The sequence below is a fragment of the Chamaea fasciata genome, unplaced genomic scaffold (assembly GCF_029207755.1).
Source record: "Chamaea fasciata isolate MVZ Bird 193981 ecotype frontalis unplaced genomic scaffold, bChaFas1.0.hap1 SCAF_24, whole genome shotgun sequence".
NCBI lineage: Eukaryota > Metazoa > Chordata > Aves > Passeriformes > Sylviidae > Chamaea > Chamaea fasciata.
In genome coordinates this window covers 3,261,832-3,289,731 of record NW_027094109.1, presented here as the reverse complement: position 1 = coordinate 3,289,731, position 27,900 = coordinate 3,261,832, and the positions used below count along the sequence as shown (strand labels likewise).

The 27,900-nt window shown below is 47.6% G+C and overlaps 2 protein-coding genes across 4 annotated transcripts in view; one reads left to right on the top strand and one right to left on the bottom strand.

The window, feature by feature from the left end:
* Positions 1-22,111, top strand: part of NCAPD3 (non-SMC condensin II complex subunit D3) — a 30,150-nt gene extending 8,039 nt beyond the window's left edge. The window contains exons 14-35 of one of the 3 annotated variants that reach the window (XM_066203659.1): positions 1,999-2,072; positions 2,995-3,129; positions 4,553-4,773; positions 6,171-6,362; positions 6,645-6,742; positions 6,838-6,953; positions 8,310-8,417; positions 8,978-9,092; positions 9,176-9,283; positions 11,283-11,521; positions 13,603-13,682; positions 14,919-15,056; positions 15,382-15,515; positions 15,657-15,856; positions 16,283-16,393; positions 16,796-16,951; positions 17,677-17,846; positions 18,157-18,296; positions 18,389-18,466; positions 21,001-21,075; positions 21,193-21,253; positions 21,347-22,111. In XM_066203659.1, coding sequence (XP_066059756.1) covers positions 1,999-2,072; positions 2,995-3,129; positions 4,553-4,773; positions 6,171-6,362; positions 6,645-6,742; positions 6,838-6,953; positions 8,310-8,417; positions 8,978-9,092; positions 9,176-9,283; positions 11,283-11,521; positions 13,603-13,682; positions 14,919-15,056; positions 15,382-15,515; positions 15,657-15,856; positions 16,283-16,393; positions 16,796-16,951; positions 17,677-17,846; positions 18,157-18,296; positions 18,389-18,466; positions 21,001-21,075; positions 21,193-21,253; positions 21,347-21,455 — 2,858 coding nt within the window. In that variant the 3' untranslated portion in view covers positions 21,456-22,111. Of the gene's footprint in view, positions 1-1,998; positions 2,073-2,994; positions 3,130-4,552; positions 4,774-6,170; positions 6,363-6,644; positions 6,743-6,837; positions 6,954-8,309; positions 8,418-8,977; positions 9,093-9,175; positions 9,284-11,282; positions 11,522-13,602; positions 13,683-14,918; positions 15,057-15,381; positions 15,516-15,656; positions 15,857-16,282; positions 16,394-16,795; positions 16,955-17,676; positions 17,847-18,156; positions 18,297-18,388; positions 18,467-21,000; positions 21,076-21,192; positions 21,254-21,346 lie in introns of all 3 variants that reach the window. The other 2 variants (XM_066203657.1, XM_066203658.1) reach the window with 2 other exon arrangements.
* Positions 22,112-23,007: 896 nt separating this feature from the next.
* The window catches only part of JAM3 (junctional adhesion molecule 3), a 31,226-nt gene continuing 26,333 nt past the window's right edge, over positions 23,008-27,900 (bottom strand). The window contains exons 7-9 of the mRNA XM_066203660.1: positions 27,578-27,707; positions 26,213-26,267; positions 23,008-25,589 (exon numbers count right to left, since the gene is read on the bottom strand). Coding sequence (XP_066059757.1) covers positions 25,554-25,589; positions 26,213-26,267; positions 27,578-27,707 — 221 coding nt within the window. The 3' untranslated portion in view covers positions 23,008-25,553. The remainder of the gene's footprint in view (positions 25,590-26,212; positions 26,268-27,577; positions 27,708-27,900) is intronic.

The following is a 27,900-nucleotide window of genomic DNA, read 5'->3' as shown; positions in this document are numbered from 1 at the left end:
CCATGGAAAGCTCCCTTTCTTCAAACACTCTCAGCTGATAAATTTCCTTAATCTGCTGCCTCAGATAGAGAAGTCCTCCAGGCCACTCAAGGTATTGTGTATTCCCTGTTTAGCTGCAGGCTCCTCGTGCCAGAGGAGGCCTGGGTTTGTCTCTGATACCCAGCTGAGCACACACTTGGCACTTGGCAAAACAAATTAAGAAAAGGCTGAGATGAAAAAAGGCTGGCTGGAGCTCCAGAGGATGCTGGAATCCAGGGCTCTCCGAGGCAAGTCAAGGTGCATTAACAAAGCTGTCTGGCACACGCCTGTGCTTGGCTTGTGCCTGTGCTAATTTTGCACTCCTCCAAAGACCAAACAGCTCATTGTTTTTTACAAAAGGGATAAATCTCGGCCAAGGGACAGTCAGAACATGCTCATCAGCCCTCAAGGGCAGAGATAAGGGTGGGGATAACCTGCAAGGTGAGGTGTGCGCTGCAGAATTCCCTCTGCCCACCAGCACCAGACATTCCCTTCCCTTGGGAGTTCTCAGCCCTTTAGAATTTGGGATTTTTGGTTGTTCCATTGTTGTTTTCCCCCCCACTCTTTTCTACATCAGAAAAATCAATGTCAAAGTGATTGTTTGGTCACCTTCACAAGACTGGGCTGTTTGAGTAGCAAAATCTTGCAGTGGAAAGGTTCTGTGCTCTTCCTGTGCAGCTGCTCTTGGGATGCACTTAGCTGCCCATTAAGAAAGCTCAAATCAAAGTCCCTTTGCTTCCTTTTAGTAAAAATGTATTTTTAAGCTAGTTTTGCTTAGTTCCCTGTGACTAATCCTATTTTTTAATGGCAACAGGATGGATGTCCATGTGAATCTCTAAGTAACAGATCTCCAAATTTGGCATATCTTTGGGAAATCTGACTTAATGCTGGGAGAAATCTAACAAACAGCAATAAATAGAAACCTTAAAAGCCATGGTGAAGTGCTTGAAGTCCTTATGGCCAGTTAATAGCTCAGTGATTCAAAATGTGAGAAATAATTGATCTGTGTATTCCGTTGTGTGTCATTTAACAACTTATTGCCTTGATGATGTATTTTTTTTCCTGCCAGCATGCAGAAGTAAGTATGAATACGGCTGTGCAGGGTAAAATTTGAGCCCTAACACGACATCCAGGGAAGAGAGATGTGCTCTGGTTTCCTTGTAGACTCTGGAGTAGCTCTTTTGCAGCTGCCATTCTGCAGCCTCGAGGAATTAATAAGTGGAGTCATTTCCCCTCTGTAACACACAGCAGTTCATGCTTTGATGCTTGAGGCTGTGTGGAGCTCTGAGGCCAAACACCCAGGAGGTTGTGGGTGTTGTGAGCTCTGCAGAGCCTCCCCTGGCTCTGGGTTGGCTCCATGTCTGAGCTCTTCCCACAGGTATCAGGGTTACCTGAGCTTTTGTTCAGCTCTGCCTGACTCGTCTCACGAGCTCTCAGACTCTGAAGGTACCCTGACATCTTTTGTGTAGACAAATAGAGGTCAGAAATTACAGATTCAGCTTTTTTTTTTTTTTTTTCCCTGCGTGTCTCAAGTAATTTGTTCCATCGTTTTCCTCTGTGATACATTAAGATGCATTTTCAAATGAGAGAAGTGGGGAAATTGTTTGGGTTTGTTTTTCCTCCTGGCTTATGCCTCATTCTGGATTGTTCTGGGTGGTTTTAATTGTGCTTTGTTCAGGCTTTCTGAAAGTTTTGGGGAACTGTTTGAGTTTGTTTTTGCACTGAATTGGTGCTGCTTTAGGGTGGGTAGGCCCTGGCACAGAGAAGCTGTGGCTGCCCCTGGATCCCTGGAAGTGTCCAGGGCCGGGTTGGACAGAGCTCTGAGCACCCTCGGACAGGGGAGGGTGTCCCAAGAGTGGCACTGGATGGGCTTTGATGTCCCTTCCACCCAAACCACCCTGGGATCGTGTGGTTCCAGCTGGTGCTGCGGGTAATTCCTTCTTCGTGGGGGTAATTCCTCCTTTTCCTCATTTTGGATAGGAAAAGAAGTCATGGCCATGCTGAGAGTGAGAGCTGGAGATGAGAAAACCAACGTGAGGAAATCTGCTCTGCAGGTAGGGTGGAGTTTGCATCCTTCCCTGCTCTCAGTGATTACCCAAAATTGTTAAATAATTAATTAGGCCACAGCTTTGCTGCAAACTCTGTCACTTTGCCCACTTGTAGCTTCCTGCTCTCCCTGCAGAGTGCCTTACAGGCATTAAAGATCTTGTTTACTAGCTCCTGATAAGTAAATAATGCAGGCATAATGATGGAAATTTCTCTAGTACCCTGGCTGGCATTCTGTTATTCCGTCATTTGCAAGGAGAGGCTCTTGTCAAATGTCAATAGGCATTTCAATTAAGAGACTTCCTCATAAACTGAAGCATATTAGCTGCTTAGTTTGTTTTGACCTTGTTAGCAAAGGGATTAGGTTAGATCCAGCCTCTCTTTGAGCTCTGTGTTGCTTTCCTTGCTGCTCATTTCTTTAATGAAGTCATTAGTTTTTAAAGAGAGATGCTTCAATGGAAATTTCCTCGTTTTAAAAAAGAGGTGTCTGCTGCTGACTGCCTTCCTCTGTTAGTCCTCTTCACCCCAGCTCTTCCCCCTCAATTCACACACTGATTTGAGCTTCCCAGTTAGGGCTTTGCAATTCATGTTTTAATGCTTTCTGATTAAGAATAAAAATAAATCCCTCTTCCTTATTGCCAAGTGAAAGCCGTGGCTCGTACAGAGGAGGCACGTTACTTTCAAGGGGAAGTTGTGACATTCTCCCTCCCCAGCTGCTGTTCCAGAGCAGGAATGACTGGAGTGATGTTCCCAGTTTCATTTCACAGCTCTGGTTGTGCCCAGCACTCACGAATCGTTAACGTGCCGCCTCGCTCCGGGTGCCATGAATCTCTGGCTGATGTTGGCGGGGGTAAATTGTATTTTTGCTTTGCCACACGGTGTCCCTGGCGTGGATTCCCTGACAGAACCGTGCTGCTGTCTGCCTGGCAGGTGTTTGTGAGCATCCTGAAGCACGGGGTGGTGCCCTGCTCGGCCGAGGACCTGGGCGTGCTGCAGGAGCGCTGCCGGGACCCCGCGGTGTCGGTGCGGAAGCAGGCGCTGCACTCCATCACCGAGCTGCTCCTGGTGAGGCCAGGCCCTGCAGGGGCCACCTAGGACAGAGCGCAGACAGGGTTAAGAGAATAAAAATGGGTATTTATTAAAGGCCTTCAAACAGGTACAGCTTGGGCAGCCAGAGCCTCCCAGAGGCTGCGCCCAGGATGGACGGTGCTCACGAGCTTTTCACACGATTATAAGTTGGGTCCATTTACACATCAGGGCTTCATCTTCCAATTACAGCTTCAGGTGATGTGACGCTGTTGATCAGCACAACGGCACAAGACTCTGACTTCAGAAGGCTGAAAGTGACTCCTTTATTTTTGGGATGTGTTTCTTTTATATACTTTTGTACACAGACCAATTTGATTGGTGACAAGAAGACAAACCTCTTCCCTCGCATTGGTCAGAGCAGAGGGGCATCAAGAAGTCCTTCCTAGGAAAAGAATGTAAACATAAGCATAGTTCCAAAAACATTTCTCCTGTTCACAGAAAATTCCCTGGGAAAAGAATTTCAGAAAACCAAAACATCTCAGGCATGGAACCAGGGCTACAGTAATGAAGTAATTCACCCCCAGTTTGCTCCTCCCCAGTTCACTTTTGTTTCTAGTTTTTGGGGCCTGAGGCTGTTGAGTGTTCTTGGGTTCCAGCCCTAGAGGGCTTGTTTTTGTCTGAATAAAACAGTAGCTGACACTCCATATGGAGTTTAGAGTTACACACTAAAGCAGTACAGGGTTTGAAAAATATAAAAGCTGAAATCCCAATGCATCAAGGGGAGCGGGAATTCTGCCCCACCTGGGAGGGGGGAGAGCAGGAGGGACCTCACCAATCAGTTCTTCACTCTGGGAGCTGCATTTTGTGACTCTGCTCTAATTCTTTTCGTTACCTTTTGACTCGGAAGTCATGACTCACTCTGATACCTACTTGTGATTTATGCTGAGTGCTTCCAACTGTTGGATACACTGATTTTTCTGGCTGTTGATTTATGTGTCACGAAGAAAATGTTTATGTTGCTGGCCTTCTCAAGTTAAAAAAAACCCTGAATCACTTTCAGATGTAATGTGTGGATGATAGCAATGCTATATTTTTTCTTTCTTTCCTATTTATTCACAAAGGGTTTGTAACTCAGGCTTGGAGCACAGGGTTTATATTAAGCAAAGCTATTTTTTTTTAGTGCTAAATCATCTGCTGCACAGCCTTATTGCCAACCTGTTATAATTCTTTATGGAGTCTCAAAACAAAGTGTTGCAGTACTTTAGCAGAAACACCAGGTATTTATCATAGAGATGATTAAAGACCTTGTGATGCTGAGTTTCCCTGTCCCACCTGCTGCCACACTGCTGGGCTTGATTAAAATTCAAGTTTCAAAGTTTGTAGCTGAACCTGGAGGCCTTTTCTGGTCTTACCCATTCATTTGGGATCCCCTGATGATTTGAAAACGTGTTTCTCTCAGTCTCAGCCCAGCGATGTCCTGGTGCAGAAGGCCTGGTTGAACGGAGTGGTGCCCGTGGTGATGGATGCAGAAAGCTCTGTCCAAGAAAAGGCCTTGGATTGCCTTGATCAGCTCTTGCTGCAACACATAAAACATTGCAATAAATCCAGGAGTGATGATGGGAGGCAGGAGCTGGCGTGGGATCTGCTCTCCTTGTTGTCTTCAGAAAGCCAGGAGCTGAGGTAAGTGCGTTTTTCCCTTCCCTGCCTGTGTTAACATTCAGGGATAAAACCCAGAGGGTTTTTTTTTTCCCTTTTAATCCCATTAGAATACACAACTTTTCCTTTACAGAAGGAAATTACCTATTGACTGGGGGACTAAGATAAGAGTCTGTGTTCTCATTCCCTGTGTGGCCACAGCCTGTGAGGTACCACAGTTGACACACACACTGTTAAAATGCACGTGCTGTCTGCTGTGCAAGGACAAGAAACCAAATTTTTTTTCTCAGGGATTTCTTCAAAGCTGCTTAAATTCCCTGCTTGAAACCCTCAGAATAATTCTGGAGGTGGAAGCTACCATGTTGAGGTGCTTGTGTTGCCCTGGCAGCTCCCAGAACAGGGCTGTTGAGCATGGACCAGAAGAGTTCAGCTTTGCCTTGTGTCAGGTGTTGTCACTTGCTGCTCCTGTTACCTGTGCTCTCTCCCAGGACTGAAATGCTCGTCGTTACATCCTGTGCTGGATGCACTGATAGCACATGAATATTTAAGTCAAATGGAGGAGTTCCTCTGACAGAAGTGAGAGAGGATATATAAAGCACGAACATCACCTTGTATTAATTCTTATGTACAATATGTTACTTGTCTTGTGACAAATCGAATTATCCTGCCCGCCGTGGGAAGGAGAGGGAGAAATGGGATGACACACAGCATGACAAGGACACAACATTGATTAAAGACAGCTGTATGTTTATTAGTCAACAGGGCATAATAGCTCAGAAATAGCAGATGAGGCACTGGTGGTGCTGCCGTGCCAGGCTGGGGAGCTGTCACTGTTCTAATTCGGGCCGTTTTGTAGCAGGGTTTGCACATTCCTGGCACCTCCTTCCTCCTGACCCTGCAGGACCTTGCAGCTTGAGAAATCTCACAGCTCTCCCAGCGTGGAGTAGATGATTAGGGTCATGCATAAAAATGAGCAGGCTGTGATGCCTGACATGACTCTGCTTGGTTTGGTTTCATCCCTGGGAGTCCTCAAGGCCAGGCTGGATGGGGCTCTGAGCACCCCGGTCTAGTGAGAGGTGTCCATACCCATGGCAGAATGAGATGATCTTCAAGGTATCTTCCAATTTGGGCCATTCTATGACTCCGTTGGAAAGTCATAGTTACAAGCTGCTGAAATTATAATTTCCTGATGTGTCATGGCACCAGTTGGACCTTCTGCCTTACTGCGCCAGATCACAACATCCATGTAGGGCTGCCAGGTGTGTAGTGAAAATAGGTGTAAACGTGGGAATTTTCAGCGTGAATTGTGGGAATGCCAGGCAGCAGCAGCTTTGTTGTGTTGCCCAGTGAATGTTGGATCTTCCTGGATTTTACTGACTGCTTTTTTTATTCCTCCCTAAACTCTCCTTTCCTCCCTGCAGCCGTTACCTGAGCAAAGCCTTCCTCATGTGGTCCAAGCAGAACAAGTTCACCTCCACTTTCATCAACAGTGTCATGTCTCACGTGGACACAGAGCATTCCAGGGCAGCCTGGATGCTGCTGGCCAAGGTGGCAGGTTCTTCCCCCAAGCTGGATTATTCCAAGATCATTGGATCCTGGGACAGTGTCAGCAGGTCAGTGTGTGTGCTTTGAACTCCATTCTGCCAGGGAACCCTTAGTGCCCTTCCACAAATTGCCTTTGAGCTGGTGAAATCCCAGCTTTTTCTTCAAACTATGAATCCTGCAGCTGGAAACGCAGCCGAGGCCTCGAGATCCGTGCAGTAACCAACTCCTTCCTCAAACCTTCTGAGCTTTCATTGGCTTTGACAGGTCTGCCTTAATAATGCATGTCCCAGCTGAGAGGATTGCTCAGCTGGGATTTGGAGTGCCTCAGAGTTGGCTGTTGGTTTTTCCAGGCAGCAGAACGCCAGCAGTGGCACCGTGGGACACGTCCTGTGTGTCATCGGGCACGTGGCAAAGCACCTCCCCAAGGGCAGCTGTGAGGGGCTGAAGGGTGAGTGGCCCTGGCCTCCTGCAGAGGTTTTTGTGCCTCCATGAACACTTGAAAAGTTTAGAAAATGCTGTTTTTGCGTGTGGTCTGGTCCCCAGAGAACATCCAGAGCTGGCTGAAGGAGTCTCAGTGTGCCCTGGAGGTGATCAGCCCGGCTGTGGAGACCCTGCAGAAGCTCTGCCAGGCCTCTGCAGCTGCACCAGAGGAGGCACAGGTGGGACTTAAAATACACCTTTTAAAATAGCCTGTTCCCCACTCAGGGGGTGTCTGCTGCTGTCTGCAGGCTGTGGGATGATGAGTTCTAAAAAAGGGGCTCTGCTCCAGCAGCTCGAGCCTGCTCTGCTCAGCTCTTTGCTGCACTTGAGCTGGAGAACATCCTGTGGCTGAGCCTGGGCTCGAAAGAAATCTTCTGCCTTCAAATGTATTCCCCCACACGCCTCTGAAATGCCTTTTGTCCGAGTTTACAGAATTCCTAAAGGAAATTTCCTAAAGGAAACCTGTTGCTGTGCTTGGTGCAGTTTGAAGCCACAGGTTTATTCTGTAATCTCGGAGTATTCTCCATCAGAGCTGCTGGAAATACAAATATTTCCTAGACCTCTTCCTGCAGATCAAACTGGGAGTTAATAACTTGCTGATAACGTTTTTTCTGCTTGCATTTCTTTTATGCCATGGCTCTGTTCTGCTCCCATAGTGGGAAGTTAAGCCATATTTTGTGGGTAAAATAAAGATCTCAGCCTGGACACAATTGCAAAGAAGCTAAAATTGATGCAGGTCTCTGTCCCTAATGATTTCTCTTCTTGTCTGTTCTATATTTCTCTCTCAGTATAGATGACAGCTATTTTACAATAAGCATCCCAATCAAGTTTAGTAAATAATGGGCAAACCTGAACCCTCTGTGCCACGGAAGCCACTGTGGGGTGATGGTTTCTGGGTTTTTAAACTGACAGTCAGAAAATCCTCCCCTGTAGGTACAGCCACCACAGAATGTTGGCTTAAAACGAAATGCACATGTGCCTGTAGTTGGTTGCTTCATCAAATCTAAGAGCTATCATTTATATCTGTATTTGGTTATTAAAATTACCACTTCTAGACGGTGGCAAACCAGAAATGATGCTTTATATTCCCCACAGTGTAGTAGATAATCAGCTTTTCCCATGTTTTCCCCTCCACTCTTTGGAATTCACATCATGTTTTCTTTTTTAATGGAGCTGCTTTTTTCAAGCAACATCTAAAAATTCCCCCAGACACCTCCAATGTGTTGGGTGCACATGAAACAGTCGCCTAAATCCTTTTTGTTTAAGTCTCTGTGATTTCTATAATGAAGTAAACTTGGGCCTGTGGATCATTAAAAGCCAAATTTTCCAAGGTGTTTTGACACTTGCACACATCCTTTGATGTGCAGGGAGAATTTTAAAGCTCTAAGGCACTGTCAGATTGATTTTAATGGGATCCAGATTATTAAAAGCATATAGAGACTTTGATATTAGGGATTCATGTGTGGACACATATTACAGCTGCCTTTTGTTTAATTAATAAAATGTTGAATTAATTTTGTTTAATTACGGAACAGGAGCTGCTCAACCAGGTGTGTGGAGATTTGGTATCCACCTGTGAGAGCTACATCTCCAAAATAGTCCTCAAGGAGGATGGAGCAGGGCAGCTGCAGGAAGACCTCTTGGTAAGTTTGGGGGTTGTTATTTTAAATTATCCCCTTCACAGGTTATTTAAAGGGTGCAGGTGTGCTTGGAGCTGGTGTTCCTCCAAATCCACGCCAAGAGCTGGGATAATGGGAACGTGCATGGCCTGTGTGTGTGATGAATTCTTGTATTTAAGGGCCTGGGAGCCCACAGCAGTTTTACACACCAGCAGTTGCTTTAAGGATATGGCACCCCATGTATTTTTAATACATGACGTGGTTTTGTTTTTTGGGTTTTTTTTTCCCTTGCTTTTCCACTCAAACTTCTCAGATGAGCTCTTTGGGAGAGAGGTTTGTGAAAGGCATGGAATGCTTTGAGGAGTATTTCAGTCTCATTAGATGTGAGGGGGGGGGTGTTGGAGGATATTAAACACACCCACCCGGGATTTCTGTTCCAAAGTCTCTTGTTCTGTTCTCCAGCCACTGCCTTGGGAGTTCTGAGGGGATTTGGAGTTGGTTTTGGGGAAGAACCGACTCCTGCTGGCTTAATTAGCAGCTCAGCTGCTCAGCCTTTTGACTGCAGTGCTGCTTTCTCCCTGCAGGTGAGACACCTCTTCCTGCTGGGCGAGGCTGCCCAGCTGTGCCCAGCCAAGGTGGACAAACACGTCTTCCTCTTGGTTCAGTCCATCCTGGCCTCTTCTGACAGCAAGGACCAACGTGAGCCGCTCTCCTCCTGCCTTCAGCTTTGCATTTCCTGTGTGCCAGGCCGTGTTTCCAGCCCTGACCTGTTCTTTTTCCAGTGCCGGCTTCCACAGAGAGTGAGGAGGTGCCCAGTTCCCAGCCGCTGTCCCAGTTCAGAGGCTCAGCCATGCCTCCCGTGGTCAGGGCTCACGCTCTCATCACTCTGGGTAAGTGCCCCCCTGCCCCAAAAACGGGCCTTGGTGTGGCTCAGCCTTTCTGGGGAAGCTCTGCCCGGAATCCTGGGGAAAAGGAGGCTCAGGGGGGACCTTGGCACTCTGCAGCTCCCTGACAGGAGGGAGGAACCAGGTCACAAGGGACAGGACAAGAGGAAATGCCTCCAGCTGTGCCAGGGGAGGTCCAGGTTGGACATGAGGAAGAACTTCTCCATGGAAAGGGTTGTTAAAAACCCTGGAAGGGGCTGCTCAGGGAGGTTTGGAGTGCCCATCCCTGGAGGTGTCCAAGGAACACCTGGATGTGGCACTCAGAGCTCTGAGCTGGGTGACAAAGTAGGGATCTGTAACAGGTTGGACCCAATGATCCCAGAGGTCTTTTCCAACCTAAATAATGCCATGGAAGGCTCGGGCAGTTGTGACAGAGAGCCCCAGTGCTCTGTTGGCATTAGCCCAGCTCGGAGCTTTTAGCAGTGCAAATATCCATGGAAACAAGCTGGGCAAACCAGCAGAACCCTGCCAGCTCTGCTTCTCCAGGTGGTTAATGCATTAATAGTGATCAATAATTAGCATTGTCCACCCGAGCTGTGCTGTCCTGGTACTCAGAGATGGGTGCTGAAGGATCATCTCACTTGCAGTAAGATGCTCCAGGGAGGGTGAAGAAAACTCGGTGCTTTTGATGTAGCTTAGTGCAGAGGGACTGCACTCAAATACTTGTTCTCCTCAACGTGAGTGAAATGCTGCTTTCAGAGAAGCCTGGCCAGCTGCATTCCCAGGATTCTGAGGAACACCAAGTGAAAGTTCTGAGGTTTAATACTTCCATGGTTAGAAACAGTTTTCTTTTGCAGATAGGCAGCGTTGTTCTTCCCTTAATTGCTTTGGAAAGTTTAATACTTTTTGTGCAGAGCTTGGGAACAGGGAGAAGTGATGTTAGAACTATTGCAGGCTATTTTATTTTAGGTTGGTTCAGTGATGCTCTCAGAGGTGGGTGTCTCCCTGCTATGCCTATGACAGCTGGGGCTGTTCTTTTTAGCTGCTTTGAATAATACCCTGTACACAGAAATAGTTTGCTGTGAAGGAGGGAATTTGGCATAGAGACCCACTCTGTAGGTCTAAGGGGAGTTTGGAAGAACTTGAAGTACCATCTCCCTGAGAGATCGTGCAGATTGCTCATCAAGCTCCAGCATGAGTTTCTTGTTTATTCCTTTGTTTACTTCCTGATTCCTTCCCTGGCTCGTTTTGGAGGCAGCGAGCTGGGCTGGGCTGGTCGGGAAGGAGAATTTACTCCCAGCTCTGCCACTCTGGTGATGCCTTGGAGTGGCCACGTGGAACAGAGGGCAGACAAAGTTAAGTGACTAAAGCGGGTCTTAATTAGTGAAAAAGTGAATGAAGTGGGCCTTATTAAAGGCCTTTAACAGATCCTCCTCGGGCCGTCAGAGCCTCCCAGAGGCTGCACCCAGGATGGACAATGGGCACGAGTTTTTCACACAGTTATAAGTTTGGTCCATTTGCATATCAGGGGTTAATCCTCCAATTACAGCTTCAGGTAATGAAGTCACATTCCCTCGGTTTTCTCCTCCCCAATTCACTGTTGTTGATACTTTTTGTGGCCTGAGGCTGTCAGATGTCCTTGGGTTCCAGGCCCAGAGGGATTGTTTTGTCTGACCAAAGCGTGAAGAGTTAACTGCACTTTATCTGGAGCTTGGAGCTGTTCACTAATGCATTACAGGGTCTGAAAAACACAAAACCTGGAATCCTGAGGTGTTTGTCCCCTTAGGGAAGCTGTGCCTGCAGTATGAGGAGCTGGCCAAGCAGTGCATCTTCCACGTAGAGCCACGCACTAATGCAGCACAGGGTCTGAAAAACACGAAAGCTGAAATCCTGAGTTGTTTCTCCCCACAGGGAAGTGCATCTTCCATCAGCCAGCTGTGCACGAATGCAGCACAGGGTCCGAAAAACACAAAAGCTAAAGTCCTGTGGTGTTTTCCCCCCCCAGGGAAGCTGTGCCTGCAGCACGAGGAGCTGGCCAAGCGCTGCATCGCGGCGGTGGCGCGGGAGCTGCAGGTGTCGGCGGCCGTGGCCGTGCGCAGCAACGCGGCCATGGTGCTGTGCGACCTGTGCGTGCGCTACACCTCGCTGGGGGACAGATACGTCCCCAACATCTCCCTCTGCCTGCGGGACCCCCACCCCTTCATCCGCAGGCAGACCCTCATCCTGCTCACCAGCCTGCTGCAGGTGAGGCCAGCAGAACTGTTTTATCACCGTTACCTTGCGGATTCTCCTGCTGTGGTGTTGGGAGCGGCCTTTTGTGGCTGTTGGGGAAAAAATGGAGTTCAGTTTCTTGGTAGAACTTAAAAAAGTTTGATAAAGAGGCGATTTGGAGGCAGAAATAAAGCAAATGGTTAAATTAATAAGCAATTATGGCCGGGGGCCTTGGCATTTAGCCAAGAGGGGGTGTTTGGGGGGAACGCCGACAGCTCAAACTGACCCCAAAATGGAACAGAGACCCCAAATGTCACACAGAGACCCCAAAACAGGACATGGGGGCGTTTAGGGGGAACGCTGACAGCTCAAACTGACCCCAAAATGGAACAGAGACCCCAAATGTCACACAGAGACCCCAAAACAGGACATGGGGGCATTCAGGGGGAACGCTGACAGCTCAAACTGACCCCAAAATGGAACCAAAATGTCACAGAGAGACGGAGAGGAACACCAGAACAGGACAGAGACACCCCAGGGTCAGAGACCCCAAAACTTACTAACAAAGGCTCATTCCTTAAAAGCACCAGCCTGTTGCGTATTCGTAGATCCCCATGCATGATTCAAACTTTCCTCTTGACTTTAGATGTCCCTCTGCTTAGTTTCAGCTCCCCCCACAACCATTTTATCCTGCAGATCAATTTTCTTGTGGCTCCATTCGTTCTCACGCTCCCCGATGACAGATTGACAAAGGGTCAATAAATTCCTCCCCTGGAGCTCTGGTCTCCACCATCTTCATCTGGATAAGATAATCCAGGAATGGGGGGGGGGGCTTTTCTGATTATCCTTTCCATTCTCTGGGTTATATGAACAAAAGCAGTCTTTATTTTAATATCATGCTATAGCCCAAGAAATACATATTTATTACTACTATTGCTAAGTTTCATTAATAGCAGAAATAAGCTATATTAATAGAGCAAAGCCTTCCAACATTATACATATAACATTTTAATATTTGCAAAAATCCAACTTTATAATATGTATCTATAAAAATTGGTATCAGCAGAGATGTTTTCCAACTACCTTATAGGAAAGAGATCACCAGTCTAATAGTTTTCGATAATTGCTCCATTAAGCTGAGTTTCCTAAATAGCTTCAGGCAGCTTTAGAGGAGGAAGGCAGCTTTGGCCAACCCTGAAAAAGGGTCATCTTTCTGCTGAGCTTATTTGGGTCTGTGTGTAAACAGAGTTAAAATTCTGCCTGCAAATAAGCACCAGCCTGACCTCTGCATTTGTACAACCTAGTGGCTTTGTAATCAACCTGCAACACTCCTGTCTTGACAGCAAGAGTTTATTCCAGTTGCAGTAAGGCCACAATATTGACCTTGTTGGTGTTGGGCTTGTATTCTTAAAGGAACACAAATTTCTGTACTGGAACATGTGGAAATTATCACGTGAAACAAAAACCCCAAACCAATTCGTAGTCGAGGCAAAGTGGACCAAGGCTCTGTGCCTCTGCACCGTGCCTGATGGCTCAGTAACTAATTAATCCGAAGTGAAGGGTGTTTAAATCTGTGTTTAGTTACTGCCTTTTCTGCAGTCGCATCAACAACACCCGGCTCCCTTGGATAATGAGGTTATTTTTAGTCAATGGTTGCCCCTTTTCTCATCTTGGTTCCTTTGAACTCCCTCCAGTTTCACTCCTCCATCAGTGGCTGTAACAAGCACCACAACGCCTTTTTTTCCTGCTGCTGCCTCTGCTGATTGTTCTGAAGGTGTGAATGTTGAGATGTTTACCCTCCCAAAGTTCGCATGAGGGCAGGTTTGGAGCGCATTTGGCTCTGAAAACAGTGTTGAGGAGCACACCTGCCATGGGGTGGGAGAGCAGATTTTTAATTTTTCCACTTTATTCTTCGTACCTGGGGTAAACATTTATGTGCTGCTGTGGCATTTATGCTGCTTAGAGCATCCCCCAAAATACTTGGAATTGTTTTGGGATTTATTTTATGAGCCTCTGGCTGAGGTTTTACAGCTTGTGCGTTTTCCTGACTACAATCTGGAGGTTCACACCAAGTTTTCCTGGTTCAGGTTGTTGATTTCTGCTGGTTTTCACAGGAGGAGTTTGTGAAATGGAAGGACTGTCTCTTCTTTCGGTTTGTCAGTGTCCTGGTGGATCCCAACCCAGATATTGCCAGGTAAAAATCTCAGCTGTGGAATGATGGAGGAGTTGAAGGTCAGAGATGTCTCAAAACCTGCCTCAGTCTTGGCACGTTCACATTACGAAGAGAAATTCCAGTGATAAAGCAGATTATCCCACTAACCTCTGTTCTTCCTTTAGGGGCTGCAGTGATGGCAAAGAGCTGTTGAACCTCTGTCCAAGTCAATTGAAAGTTCCAAAGTGTGTCCTTGGCTGTCCTCAAAATGTGCAGCTCTGCTTTATTTAGGACTCAGTTATCCAGAAAAAAAAAAAAAAAGGAATTTTTGAGACAGACCCTTATGAAATCTTCCTCGTGGTTTTCTGACAGGCTCTGTCTCAAGTGCTGGGTTTGTTTTAGGACTAGGAATAAATATTTTGTTGGAGTTTCCTTCTTCTTATATTGCATGCCTTGCCTTTGCAGCCTGCTGCCACATCCTGTAATTGTCAGAGGAGTGACCTGTCAAATGATGTGTCACAGGAATTATGCACTCTGATTTTAAGTGCGTGTTTGTGAAGTTTTTGGAGGTTTCAAGGTCTCCAGCTGCTCTGTGACGTGAGAAATGAGTGGGGCAGGTTTCTCTCAGGTTGGGATGTCATGTAGAAACGAGGGATACAAAGGAGGATTGGACACCTTGCTGCTCGTTTCTGCCTGGAACAGTCAATCTGAGATGGATATTTCCAGAACCATCAACCTTTATGTCAGTTACCACTCACGTTCCCTTTTCTCTTCAGTGTGTTTTTAATATCTAAAAATGTCTTTCCAGTAGATGGAGACATTGCAGCATCGTGTTCCTCCCGTTTCTTTGGGAGCCTTTTCCTTTGCATCTGCATTTGGAGGCTGCATCCAGACAAAACCACCTCCTTCAAGCCTGGGGTTGCCTTGCAGCTCTTGCAGGACCTTTGGTGATGAACTTGTTGCTGAGCACTGTGTCTCAGCCACAGCGGAGCTCGAGTTATTTAAAGAATTAAAAAGCTGTGCCTGGATTCGAGTTCAGATTTATTTCTGACTCCGTTTGCTTTAATGGCCATAAAAATAAGTAGTGCTCTGGATGCTGGAAATGTCTGTCCCTCTGAGAAAAGGAGGGAAGTCAGTGAGCTGGGCAAGAATTAAATGTGGTTTTGAGGGAGACTTGGCAGAGGAAAACCATCCTCCTGCCTTGAGAGCCCTACACAGCTTCAGGGGTGGCTTTTGGAAACCACCCAGTGATAATTCCTTTCCTCTCCTCCTCTCCAGGTTTGCGGAGTTCTGCCTGGTGCATCTCTTGCTGAAGAGGAACCCCGTGATGTTCTCCCAGCACTTCATCGAGTGCATCTTCCATTTCAACAGCTACGAGAAACATCAGAAGTACAACAGGTTCCCTCAGAGCCAGAGGTCAGGGGAGCACATTGCTGTCTGATTTTTTGCTAAATTATGGGCTGTCTGGCCATGCAGCTCCCAGTGGCGGCACAGCATTTGTGTCACTTGATAATTATCCGTGCAACAGAGTGAAGAGAGCCGGGGGAAGCAGTTGCTGAGCTGTGTCCTGCCTTCCCTGTGACACTGCTGCCTGTAATTTGTAGGACTGTGTGCTGTCCTAACAGGTTTATGGGGTTTAAAAGTGACATGCAAATAACCCTGGCTGATTTAAGGCCTCATTATTCCTGGGAGCTGGCATAATGTGATTTGGGCCTCTGTAAAATGTCGTGCTCTGCCACAGGGAGAAGCAGCTCTTCTCTCTGAAGGGGAAGGATAACAAGGAGAAGAGGATGAGGATCTACACCTTCCTGCTGGACCATTTCACGGATGAGCAGAGGTTCAGCATCACCACCAAGATCAGCCACAACATCCTGGGTAAGGGTCTGCCTTTAAAAATCTGGCAAACAAAAAACTGAGATCTGGATAAAAGCTCCTGCTCCAGGTGTTTTATCTTCCTGGCTCCCCCATCACTGCTGCTTCTGGAAAAACAAATTATTTCTTGCCTCTGTATTCCAGCTTGCTTTGTGGATGAGATCCTTCCTTTGGACCTGGAAGGCAGCGAGCTGCTCTCAGATACCTTTGCAGTCCTCAGCTGCAAAGAAATCAAGCTCTCAAGTATGAGGTCCAAACCTGAGGAAGACATTCAGCCTGATGAAGATGAGATGGCCATGGCCAATGCTGTCATGCAGGTGGCTCAGAAAAAGCTCATCTCGCAGGTGAGGGAGAGGGCTGGGCAGCTCTGTGTCTTGTAAAGCAAAATATGAAGGCAGAATCTGTGAGGGATGCTTGTTCTGGAGCTGCAGGGATCAGAAGTGCATTTCCCCGGGAGCCAGGGGAGCTGTGCTGAGCTGGATTTGTTCCCCACCCCTCTCCTTGGTGAAGCATTTGAGCGGAACAGTGATTTTCCTGCACCTCTGGGCAATTTGCCTTCACTGTGAGAACTGAGTGGCTCAGTGATGCATCTGAAAAGGCTCCACTTAGGTTAAAAGCCTCTGTGCATGTGTGTGGTGTAAGAGCAGCCTTAATTACAGCGATTCCCTGGCTGTGGAGGGATAACTCCTCTCACTTGGGCCGTCCTGGAGCCGCAGAGTGGCTTCTCCTTCATTGCCTCGCGTAATTGTTCATGCCTTGTTCACAAAAAGGTTCAAAAGAAGAATTTCATCGAAAACATCATCCCGATAATCACATCACTCAAGTCCTTGATGGAGCAGAAGAGGATCCCAGCTCTTAAGGACCTGATGAACTGCCTGCGGGTAAGGGGAAGTGTTTTCTTGCTGCTCGTGGTGTTTTGATCCTCTCTGGAATTGATGTGCTGGGTGTGCAACCGCTGCCAGAGCCAGGAGCCTTCTTAGGAGGGAAGAATTCAGAAGATACAGTGTTGTGACACTGCCACTGTGTTAAATAACGTGGGAGGTGGAGGGATTGGAGATAAGGCTGGGTGTGGAACGTGGGCAGTAAAAAGGCTCAAACGCTGGAAAGCTTTTCCATGTTCTGGAGAACAAATCGGAGCTGAAGCTCTTGAGTCTGTTAAAAACACCTCTGCTCTACCAACTGGTGTTTCCTTTTGCTCCCAAGCAGCTGTGATCTGAATGGGGATGTGAATCAGTAGCCGGGGGAGATGTCTGAAAGGGTCCAAACATTCCTTGTTGCTGCAGGAAATGATGCAAGATTACCGAAACGAAATCAAAGACTTCTTTGCCGTGGACAAGCAGCTGGCAGCCGAGCTGGAGTATGACATGAAGAAATATGAAGAGCAGCTGGCCAGGGAGAAGGAGTCAGACCAAGAGCAGCTCTCAGCAGCCCACGGGGAGGTGGTTGGTGCCATTAACTCTGTTTGTGTCTCCCCTGCTCAAATTTGTGTGTTCACAGTGCCCAGGCCCTGCCTGGGGACCCTGTCACTTGGAGCAGGATGGTTGTGAAGGGTTTTCATACCTCTTTGTACTTCCTGACAGCAGCTTTGGTTTCAGAGTCTTTTAATGGGCTTAGAACATCAACAGACAAAGCCAAGAAGAGCAGCAAATGATTAGTGGAGAAAGAATTCCATTTAAAGGAAAAACCAAGTCTAATTTGGCACTGTCTGGGTTTATGTGTGGTATTCTCTCTGTTCCCAGAATGATAAACTGGTAACAAAGAAAAGGGTTCACTTTGTCTGACTTCAGGTGTCTACAAAGTGGAAATTCAAACCCGTCCTAGCCATGCAATCCTCCTAAATTCAGTGTAAAGTAGAAATAGGTGCCTGAGTCCATTGTCCTGAACTATTTTAGATCCCTACCTTAAGATGAGATGACTTCTAGCCTGGAAGTTCATTTCTCTGCAGACTTTAGAAGAGCACTTATATATATAGACCTCTAAACTAGGACATTTGTGTCCCTGTTCCCTTCTTGGTAAAATTTTGGCCAATAAATTGTTTCTCCCCAGCACCCTTTACATCCATCAAACAAAGGGCAGCCCTTAAACACTCAGGTCCAAGCACCTTGCAGGGTTTTCTACTCTTGTACCCATTGCCAGACATGACCTTTTCTCCTGTTTCCCACAGCAATCCCCAGCTCTGGAGAGAGCTGCATCTCCCGGTGGCCAGAATAACCCCAGTGCTCAGCCTTCTGTGGGTGGGAGGCCGTCCACACCTGGGTCCATCCCTCCCTCTGCCCCTTCTGGGTTTGCCACACCTCGTGCTGGTGCTCTGAAGCAGCCATTTGTGGGTCGCAGGTATGGGCTCCTCTTCGATACCTGGTATTTTATATTTATATTTATATTTAGGATGTATTTTTATTGATTTTTATATTTATAAATATGTGTCTTTTTGTATTTATATCTATTTATAGATTTATGAGTCTATGTATTTTTTTGGCTGATCCATTCTTTTGAGAGTGGTTTGAAAGTCACGGGTGTTGCAGCATAATCTTATAATTTGGTGTTTAAGATGAGGAGGGATTGGGAGGGGACAGATCTCCCCTCAATGCATCTCATTGGGGTTTTTAGAGGGAAATTCCAGCTCCTGTGCTGTTTCTGGCCCTAGGGCAGCATCCCTGAGCACGCTGGCCATCCTGAACTCTGCCAGGAAGGCGTTGGAAGACAGGAGCAAGCAGCGCAGCAAGAGTGTGGGCAGGAGTTTATCAGCTTCCTCCAAGGCACCCAGCACAGCTGGCAGCCAGCAAGGTGGGAACTGCTGCTCTGGCTCTGCTCTGCACGGATCCAGCAGGAGCCCTGGAGTGCATTGCAAGTCTCAATTGCTGCCTTGTTCTTTCCAGTGTCCTTCCAAAGCCTGAACCAACAGTCCAGTGGAGAAAAGGTGGCTGTGGTGGGGAGAGCAATCAGCACCCCGGAGCGTGAGTAGGAACTGATAGCCACAGATTATTTATAATTTATTCAGGTGTTTGTAGTACAGAATAACCCTCCTGAGAGCAAGGGTGTGTATGGGAGAGCACAGCTTCTCTCAGGAGGGAATTCATTTTGGGGTGCTGAGGTAACAGTGCCCTTCCTTCCTTCCTTCCTTCCTGGACTCGGGGGTGCTGAAGAGGAAGGTTGTTGTGGCTCCTTACCAGCCTACCCTGCCCAGAGGTGCAAGGCTGAGCACTTCCTGGGCTCTGGAAGCGCAGCTGAGCAATGTTAGGCTGAGGTGCTGAGCCCTGCTGCACAGGGAAATCCTCAAGGTCGGGTCCTTCCTGCTCTGAGTTGTCCAGACAGGGGCTGGGGTGAGCTGCAAGCTGCTCCTAGAGCAGGCACAGGGCTGTGCCAGCTGCAGGAGAGCACAGGGATCTGCTCAGAGGGATTAACAACCTGCACAGTCACTGGGGGTGTGTGTTCCACACTCAGAACTGGAGAAGGGATGATGTGGTTTGGTTACTGCTGTGGAAATGAAAGGAGAAAGGCGCAGAGAGGAATGGCCAACACACAGACTGTGAGTCTGTGCTTGTGTCCACTGCAGCTGAACCTTCCAGGGGCGGTTCTGTTGGAATGCTCTCTGGCAGCCCTGCAAGCACCAGAGGCAGTTACAGTGAAACCCCAGCGGAGCTGGGTTCCAGCAGGAGATCCCCTCCCTTTCCATCCCTTTGCTGCTGAACTCCTTCAGGTCATCTCTGTTGTGCTGTGAGGTGCAGAGAGCTCTGAGAGAGCTGCAGGTGTGTGGCAGCTCAGCTCTCCTGAGGTTTGGGGGCTGCTTTGGGAAGGGGCTGGGACCCCCAGGGAGCTGTGGCAGTGCCCCTCACACACGGGAGAGCCACGCTCTGCAATCCCTGACAGCCCTGAGCAGGCACTGGTGTGCAGCCACTGGAAAATCCGATCCTGCCCTTCTCCGTGTGCTGGGCTGCACTTGTCTGCCTCAATGTTTCTCTTTGCATGAGCAACAAGCGAAAAAAAAAAAAAAAATGTTTTTTTGTGCAGAAAGTGTTTTTAGAGAGCAGGATTCTTTGAGCGCCGTGCTCTCCTGGAAGCTTGCACGGCTGTTGCTCTTAAAGCACCATATGGTGAAAAAGGAGGGAAAATGTTAATGTGCAGTGGTACTAGAGCTGAATTCCTGCTTTGCTTCGAGGCAGCATGTGTCCTTCAGCAGGGAGACAAACTGTACAGAGCAGGATCATCACTTCAGTCAGCGTGTGTTGAGCCATCTGTATGGTGGCACAGGCTGATAGACAATCAGAATAAAACATTTTATTCCTCTGGTATATCATTCTGAGCCTATTGGAGACACAGTTCTTTGTAAACAGGTTTGTACTTGAGAAGTTGGGAGCAGCTGTCCCCTCTTTCTGCCTTGTTCAGCTGTTCTGGCTGCGTTCTCTCTTCCCTTCTGTCTGTGGGGCTCCTCAGCTCCTGCTCGGTGCTTTGGGAACAGCTTCAGTGGATCTGGGAGAGTGGGGATTCTACATAAACACATGTGGAGATACCGCCTTCCCGTACTGCATGGGAAGGCCTACTTCCCCGTTTTCTCCCCCATTTTTTCCCCATTTCTTTTCCATTTCAGCTTTCCCCTTTCTTTCCCTTCCTCCCCCATCAATGTCTCCTTACCAAGGTTATTTCTTCAGGCACACACTGCACAGAGTCACTGGCACAGGTCAGTCCTGAGAGATGCAGGGCAGAGCTAAGGCAGATGGATCAAGTTTGATTTCTGCTCTAAGCTTCAGTGATTCCCTTCCAGGACAGGACAGGAGTTAAAGAGCAAACCCATTTCAGCTGCGAAGAGAAGTCCTTTTAGCCGAGTTTCCAACTCCTGCCCTATAAAGCACTTCCTACCTTAATTCCTTGTGAAAGGTTCTGGGAAACATGAGCATAAAACAGAGCGTTGAGTTAAGTAAAATCTGAATATTGTGACATCTCTCCTGAGATAAATGACAGGAAAGAGACAGCTGACAACCAGGGGCTATTCAGGCAAGCTAAATTCTACCTAGCTCCCCTGTCAAGTGATTCCTCTTGTCTGGCTGCAGGCAGCTCCTCACAGAGCAGCTCTTCAGGGCCTGTGGCAGTTTTCAGGAGCCCCAAATTCTGCCTTGAGCAAGCAGAGCAACTGGTCTGGCTGGAAGGTGTTGCTGGGAGAGATGGCAGAGCTGCGGTGGAAGGGGTGGCTGTCCCTGCCGGGCAGGACAGGGGGCACAGGACCAAGGTCCCACACGGATTTCCTCCAGCCAGGGAGGCTGTGAGGCTGGAATTTGGAGGTGATGTGGCCCATCAGACTCAGCACAGGGGTTTGAGGCTGGATGGGAGACGCTGAGGTCTGGGAAAAAAGAGATAGATGGGTGTGCTTGCAATTAACTGGATTTACTTACTCTGTGACACTTGAGCATTGCACAGCAGCATGCTTTGCCTTCTGGCTGTGTCACAGGCTGCTAATATGTGATTTTTTATTCTTTTTTTTTTTTTAAATTTCCAGAGACCATTAATGACTTGACTTTTGGTGCTGGGGTCAGTTACATCAGCTTGATGCACACACCCGGTTCAGCTCCAGGCAAGTCATCTCTGTGATTCTTATTTGAGGGGAGGGGGGAAAAAAAAACCCAAACAACCCCAAATGACCAAATCTGTGGCATTTTGTAAAGTATGAAAATATATATATTATTTGCAGTGAAGAAAGATGCTGAGGATGAGCCAAGGGATATCATCTGTTTGACATCGCCAGAGAGACCGTAAGTTCAGCACAGGTTTGGGACAGCCACTGCAGGGAGAGAGGCTGGCCTGGGGTTTGGAAATGCAGGGTTTGTTCTGCTTCCTTCCTGCAGCCCATCCCGGCCCCAGAAGTGGAAGGTGGAGTCCCCAGCCAGGAGGAGCAGCCAGGCAGTGCCCCTGAGACGGTCACAGCGCAGAATGCCCCTGAAAGCGGCCAGCTGAGCCTGCCCCGGGCTGCACAGAGCCCCCACACTGCCTGAGCCGTGCCTCCCCTCTGGAATTACACATGGCTGTGAATGCACACCCCTCCTCACCTGCTCTCAGCTGGCTTTTCCCCCCGAGTGTCCCGGGGATGGGCAAAGCCTGCATTAGCACACAGATGGGTTGTAAGTGCTCTTCACAGAGCTCACTGGAGGGCTCAGAGCTGCGCTGTAAAAGGAAGGTGGCTTTTTACTCTCAGGATGTGTAATTTGTCCATTTGGAAAAGTAAAGGCCTAACGTTGCCACGAGCTTGGCAATAAATGCATTTATCACAGCTTGCAGGGCAGTGAGTGGCTGGGTTTGCTCACCCAATCCCTCATTGTCCCTCTTGGTTATATAATAGAGTTGCTTTAATTTGAACAAAGGTAAAACAGCTTGTCACTGCCACACCCCTAAATCTGGTAATTGCACGCTACATCACCTCTTATTTGTTGTGCAAACTCCTGTGTGTATGAACAGCCTTAATGTTCTTTTTATATGGAATATTTCCATTCTTGAACTATGTTATTTCCAACTATTAGCATTTGATGAAAATAAATGGTTGCTGAATTAATTCCACCCACGGCGTCTCCCCTTTTCTTCAGCTGACAGAGAAATGAGTTTTTATTTTCCCTGTAGACTTCTACAGCCTCTCAGTCTCTTCTACCACATCGCTGGTATCTTGGGCCCTCAGTTCAATTAACGTTGGGCCCAGCAGCTTTTAAATAGAGACTTTGACTTGACTGCAAGCAGGGTGTGAGTGACTCAGGCAAGGTGGGTAAGTGCTCTGGGCAGGTCCCTTGTTTATCAGAAAAATCCTGGGTAAATCTGACCCTTCCTGAAGTCTCCCTGATGGCCACGTGCCCCTCACTGAAGTTTTTCTGTTGTTAACTTTTATCACAGAGCTGATGGCCCAGATTTCATTGAAACTTGGGAGCTGGGATGTGTTTTATTCCTGCTGGTTTGTCTAGCTCAGACACAAGCCCCAGGCACGGAGCAGGATTTGCTGCTGGAGTGGAAACAGAGGCACTTTCCTCCTGCACTGGAATCCCATCATTTGCCTCCATTTCCCTGCTCTCCTTTGAAGATCAGAGAGCCCTTCAAGTGAGGGTAAACTTTATTCCCAAAATCAAAGTCAGAGAACAGAGGATGTGTGGAATGGCTTTGGCTTAAGCGATGGTCAGCTATGGCCAAACCATTTATTTTTGTACCTTCTCCCCTGCCTTAAGCTATTATTTAACCACTCTCAATGGCAAACTGGGATAGTTTATCTCCTACTTTTTGTTTTGTCCTTGAGCAGTGTCTGAGATGAGCCCTGTGAGTTTTAACCTGTCTTCTCCAGAGAAGAACCAGGAACAAATGTCCAAGAACAAACTGATAAACTGGACTTTCTGTCACCTCCATCCACTGTGAGTGAGTGAGTGCTCTGACAGGAGAGACTTTCCCTTACTTCCCTGAATTGAAAACAGGAGCTTCCCATAATTTGGCTGTTTGAAAACCACCACCAAGCCCAAACAAAAACCCCTTACAAGAATGCTTTATAGCTTGGTATTTATGTAAAACATTCTTGGCAAAGTTAAACGTAATACATTAGTACAAACCTGAATATTATTCACAATGATACAATGAATTCCATCCCTCAGCTCTCACGAGCTGGGTGGGTGGTGGGGGGGGAAATAATCTCCCCTTTCTCTCGTTAGAGATGCCACTGTGCATTTCAGAACTGAAAAAAAAAATAAAATGAAGTTTGGATTCTTAGCTCTGCTGGTTTGTCACACGAAGGCTGCCTTTGGTGGGACTGCAGATTGTGCTCCCAGAGCCACCCCGGTTCAACCCTTTCCTCTCTCTCCTTTATTGCAAGGACCCTGAAAGCAGCACAGAGGAGGAGCAGTGGATGCCCAGAGGGTGCAAAGGAATGTCAGAACAATTAGAGGCAGCAATCAGCACTGGGTGAAGAGCTGGCATGAAGAAGGTAACCAGAGAGAAGCTGCAGAATAGCAGTGGGGATGTGCGAGTTACACAGAGAACACCTGGTTGGGGCTGGCCCCATCCTTGTCTTTCCTTCCCCTGGCAAAGGGACAGGCGGCAATGCTTTGTTTGGGCAAAACAAATGCAGCAATGGCATGTCCAGCGAGGGCTCTTGGGAACAAAGGAGAGTAAAGCAGAACACGAGAAAAAAAATAACACCGACAGTCCAAATCGTCAAGTATCCAAAATACTGTATACAGGAAAAGTTAAGACAACTCAATTTATATTGGAAATACAAGAACACTAAATTCTGCTACGTTAAAAAACTTCCTAAACCACAGCACAGTCCTAGTGTTGCATCCACATCTTGCAGCCTGGTCTCACCCAATGCTGTTCAACACTATCAACACGGATATTTTGGGAAACACATGTTCCCCATCGTTCTCTCTAAAGCCAAGAGAACCAAATTTGGTTGGTTTTGCTTTTTTTTTTTTTTTTTTTTTTTTTTCCTTCTTTTTTTTTCCTTTTTCCTTTACCATCTAGAGAAAAATTTCAGCTGACACTTTTTTTTTTATAAAAGTGCTTTTGTGTTGAGCTTTTTGCTTTCCCAACCCCAGAAACAGTGGCCTTGGCCGTGTGGTTTAAACCTGCCAAGCTGCTGCAGCTGTCACACTGTGTTAGTGCTTTAGGGAACTTGCAGAGGGGCAGCAAACACTGAAGTCACTCTGTCACCTCTTTGGAACTGAGTCCAAAAGCCATCCCTGGATGTTTCTTGCAACGACAAAAAACAAAGTGTTGGTCACCGGCAAGAAAAGTTTGTTTGTTTGTTTTCATATAAAAAAGTTGATAGCTCCTGCCATAAATTTACAAAAACTATCCCTGAGTGACTCTGTTCTGTGTCTGGTAAGACCTCTTGTGACAAGGAAATGGCTGAAGCCGGCTGAAGAGGAAAGAGACGCTGTTCCACCTGCAGCTTTTTTGTTACACTTTGCACTAATACTGATATGCTCTGACAGTGCCACACTATAGCAACGTGTGAGCTCCTCTCTTGTAGCTTCAACAGTAAAAAAATAGCTCCGTTACTCAAACACCGCTGGCATCACGTATTTACACTTTTTAAATAGAAACGTTACCTTTTCTGAAGTAATCAAAATAGATCTTTGCAAAAAAATTTAGAAGGTGGGGGTTTTTTTTACAAAATAAACGGAGAAGGTAAAAAAAGCTGGAGGATCTCTCAGTACCTTTTATGGCAATCTTAGCCCAGGAAATTATTTGGCTTTAATTTTCCTGAAAGGGATGTCTTAGCAGTGGTTCTCTGCCTCCCCTCTAAGCCTCTTTCCCCACGGAAAGACGCAGGAGCCAAGCCTGCTTTGTGCAGATTAGACGGAGGGGTTACCTGCGTGCAATGAGCCCTGCCCAGCAGGGAGCAGAGGCAGTGCCCCTGCCCTGGGGGGGTCGTGTTAAATAACAGCATTTGGGGACGGTTACAGGAGGGCTGAGGGCGTTAGTGGTGTTGTCACCGTCACTGGTGGCTGGGCACAGACCCCCCCTGCGCACCTGAGCAGTCAGAGCCCAGCACAAGACAATCACAGATGTGGAAAAGTCACCAGCCAGGCCTGGGCAATGAGCTGCTGGGAGGAAATCCCCCCCCCCAAATCTCACTCTTTGAAGTCCATCTACTGCTGGATCAGCACCTTGTTTTGTCCACTAGTAACACGTTACTGGTAATGTCGGCTACACGTTTACCTAACGCTGTGCCCCTGCTTGGCTGGCACATTGTGGCTGTGTCCCTGCAGCACAAAGAGAAGGCAATTCCACAAAACTTCCACAGCCCAGTCTCTTGGGAAGGATTAAAACCTTTCCTTAGTCCAAGGACAGGTTTGGGTGATCCTGTTGGTATCTCCGGAGGCAGGGGAGACGCGAGTTGGGCAGTGAGGAGTTACTTTAAACTTTGGCAAAGAAAAAAAAGATAAACAGATAGCTAGCTATCGAGTTCTTGTGTGTTCCAAACTCTTCCAAGCGCACTTAATTAATCTTTTGCTCTTGCTTTGAGTTCCTGGAGGAGGTATTTTCACACTTGCTTTTGCTGGTTTGCGATTTCCTTTTGGCGTCTTAGATGACAAACGAAGACTTGTGTCTGAAGTCACCCTGCAACGAAACAGTTTGGGATGCGGGAAGGATCCAGCGGCTTTCCAGGCAGCTCTCTGTCCCTGCTGCCCCCAAAAGGTACACCCAAGCTGTGTAGCCACGAGGATTCTGCCCAGGCAGCTCCCATTTCCCGCTGGGAAGGAGAGGGAGGCACCAGTTCCACTGACCAGGTGCTCCTCCTCCCGTCCCCCTCACACACCAAGGCGTGGCAGGGACTTTCTCATTCCCTCCCCAGGGTCTCTGCTAATGGGAGAGGCTTTTTCTGGCCTTAAGCTCAGTGATCTACTCAAATCCCAAAATACAAATTCTCCAGTATAAAAGCATCACGTCCTGCCCACTTAATCCAATGAAACTCATCCTAAGGGGGTCAGGCCACGAGATAACTCGGAGCAGAGCTGCCTCTGATAGCTCCTGGCATCAGCCACTTCAGGCAACTTAAAACTGTTCATCATTGCTGAGGAAATGACTCAGCCTTCACCCTTCTGTTTTCCCTCTGTTCCCCAGCCCTGCTTCGGAGTGGAGCCCACTCTCACCAAGTCTGTGGGCCCCCGAAAGCGCCTCGTCCTCTGCCCACCCTCTTCCTCTCCCGACTGAGATGGGAAATGCAAATCATGTGTCGTTACCTCATCATCTGTCCGGATATAGTTAACGCCATCAGGCTTTGCTGGAGCCTTGTAGCTGAAAGAAAGGGGAAAATCTCATTTCTGGGACAGGCAGGCTGCAGGATTTTGGAGGGGAGGTGCTGGGAAAGATGGAAATGAGGAGAAGGAGGAGGAGGAGCTCAGAGAGAAGCAAACCCAGTTTGTTTCTCAATTGAGAGGTCTGTGTTTATTCCATCATTTACCACGACTGGGATTTTGTGTAAATTCCCCTTCAGCACAGGGGGAAAAGATTGCTGTGTGTTTCCCTAAGACTCTGCAAAGAGATGAACTGATTCTTTGCTGGGCTCTCCTGCTCTGGTGCCTGTCACTACCTTTCCGTGCCTCCTGTTATGTTTCTTGTGGCAATTATAAAGTTCATTTTAATCCTTCACTGCCAGAAGCCTTCAGCATTTTTCTTAGTTATAAGGAAGCACCACTTGTTTGCAATCCCACAGGAACTCAGGATTTATACACGACTGTCAAGTCCAGTGTATGCCAACCCTCAGCTGCATTTAAATGGGATATTTAGAGCTTTTTTCTGAAAAACAAACGAAACCGAAGAGAAAAACAAGCCGGGACTTGTACTGAAAAGCAACATTTAGCACAGAACAAATCTATCTGGTGAGAATCTTGGCTTTGCATATATTATCTCCTCTCCAGACTCTGTAAGGACATCGAGGCTTGTCTCTGATGCTAATGCTGTTGTTTTTAACATTTTCATGGGCGCTCCAGAGCGGCTGGTTTTCATCCCAAATTTAGGTCCTCACAACTAGTGAGGCTTCCTGTAGAGAGCCTGCTCTGCTGCATCCATTCCCTATGCAAGTCCTGATGCTTCAGACTAATTGTGCAGTGAGCTGTGATCATTAAACCATGGCCCTCGTTATGCCAACAGCGCAGGAGCTATTGGACAAACACCTGCAGGCATTTAATTCTGCTGGGCCCCCTTCCCCACGCAAAGGAGGAGGATATCAGAGCACAGCTCTCACCCACACCACAATTCTCCCCTAGGAAAATGCCATCCATTCCTGGAAGCGTCCAAGGCCAGGCTGGATGGAGCTCTGCGCAGCCTGGCCTAGTGAAAAATGTCCCTGTCCATGGCAGGGATTGGAGCTGGATGGTCCCTAAGGTCCCAGTTCACTCTGGGATTCTGTGATGATTCCATGAAATAAACCTGGATGCTGCAGGGTTTTACAGCAGGGCATTGGATGCCTCAAGGACTGGCTTGGCCTGTGGACTTTGGTGAGGAATTAGGCATTACAATTCCTTTTAGTCACTTATTTTTGGTGCCCTTCAGAGTCCTCCATACTACCTGAGGGTGCAGGGATTTGTCCAAGCAGCCCAGCTTACCTTTCCCCATTCTCTTTGCCATTTGCAAAGAATCCCCTTCTGTAGGCACAGCAGATCCCAAAAGTGATGAGCACCAGGACTGCCAGGACCACCAGCACTCCCCCGATTATCCCACCGATATTGAGGTCATCTGGCAAAGAGAGACACCAGCACCCAGTGTTTCTTTAGGGCAGCAGCAACATTCCAGCGACATTCACACACACCAAAATGCCATCTCTCAAATATTTTAAGCAATAGTTCATAGGGAACTAGTGAGTCCCTAACGTCAAGATTAAATCTGTTCACGATCTGACGTTTCCCTGCACTTTCAGATTATTTTTATC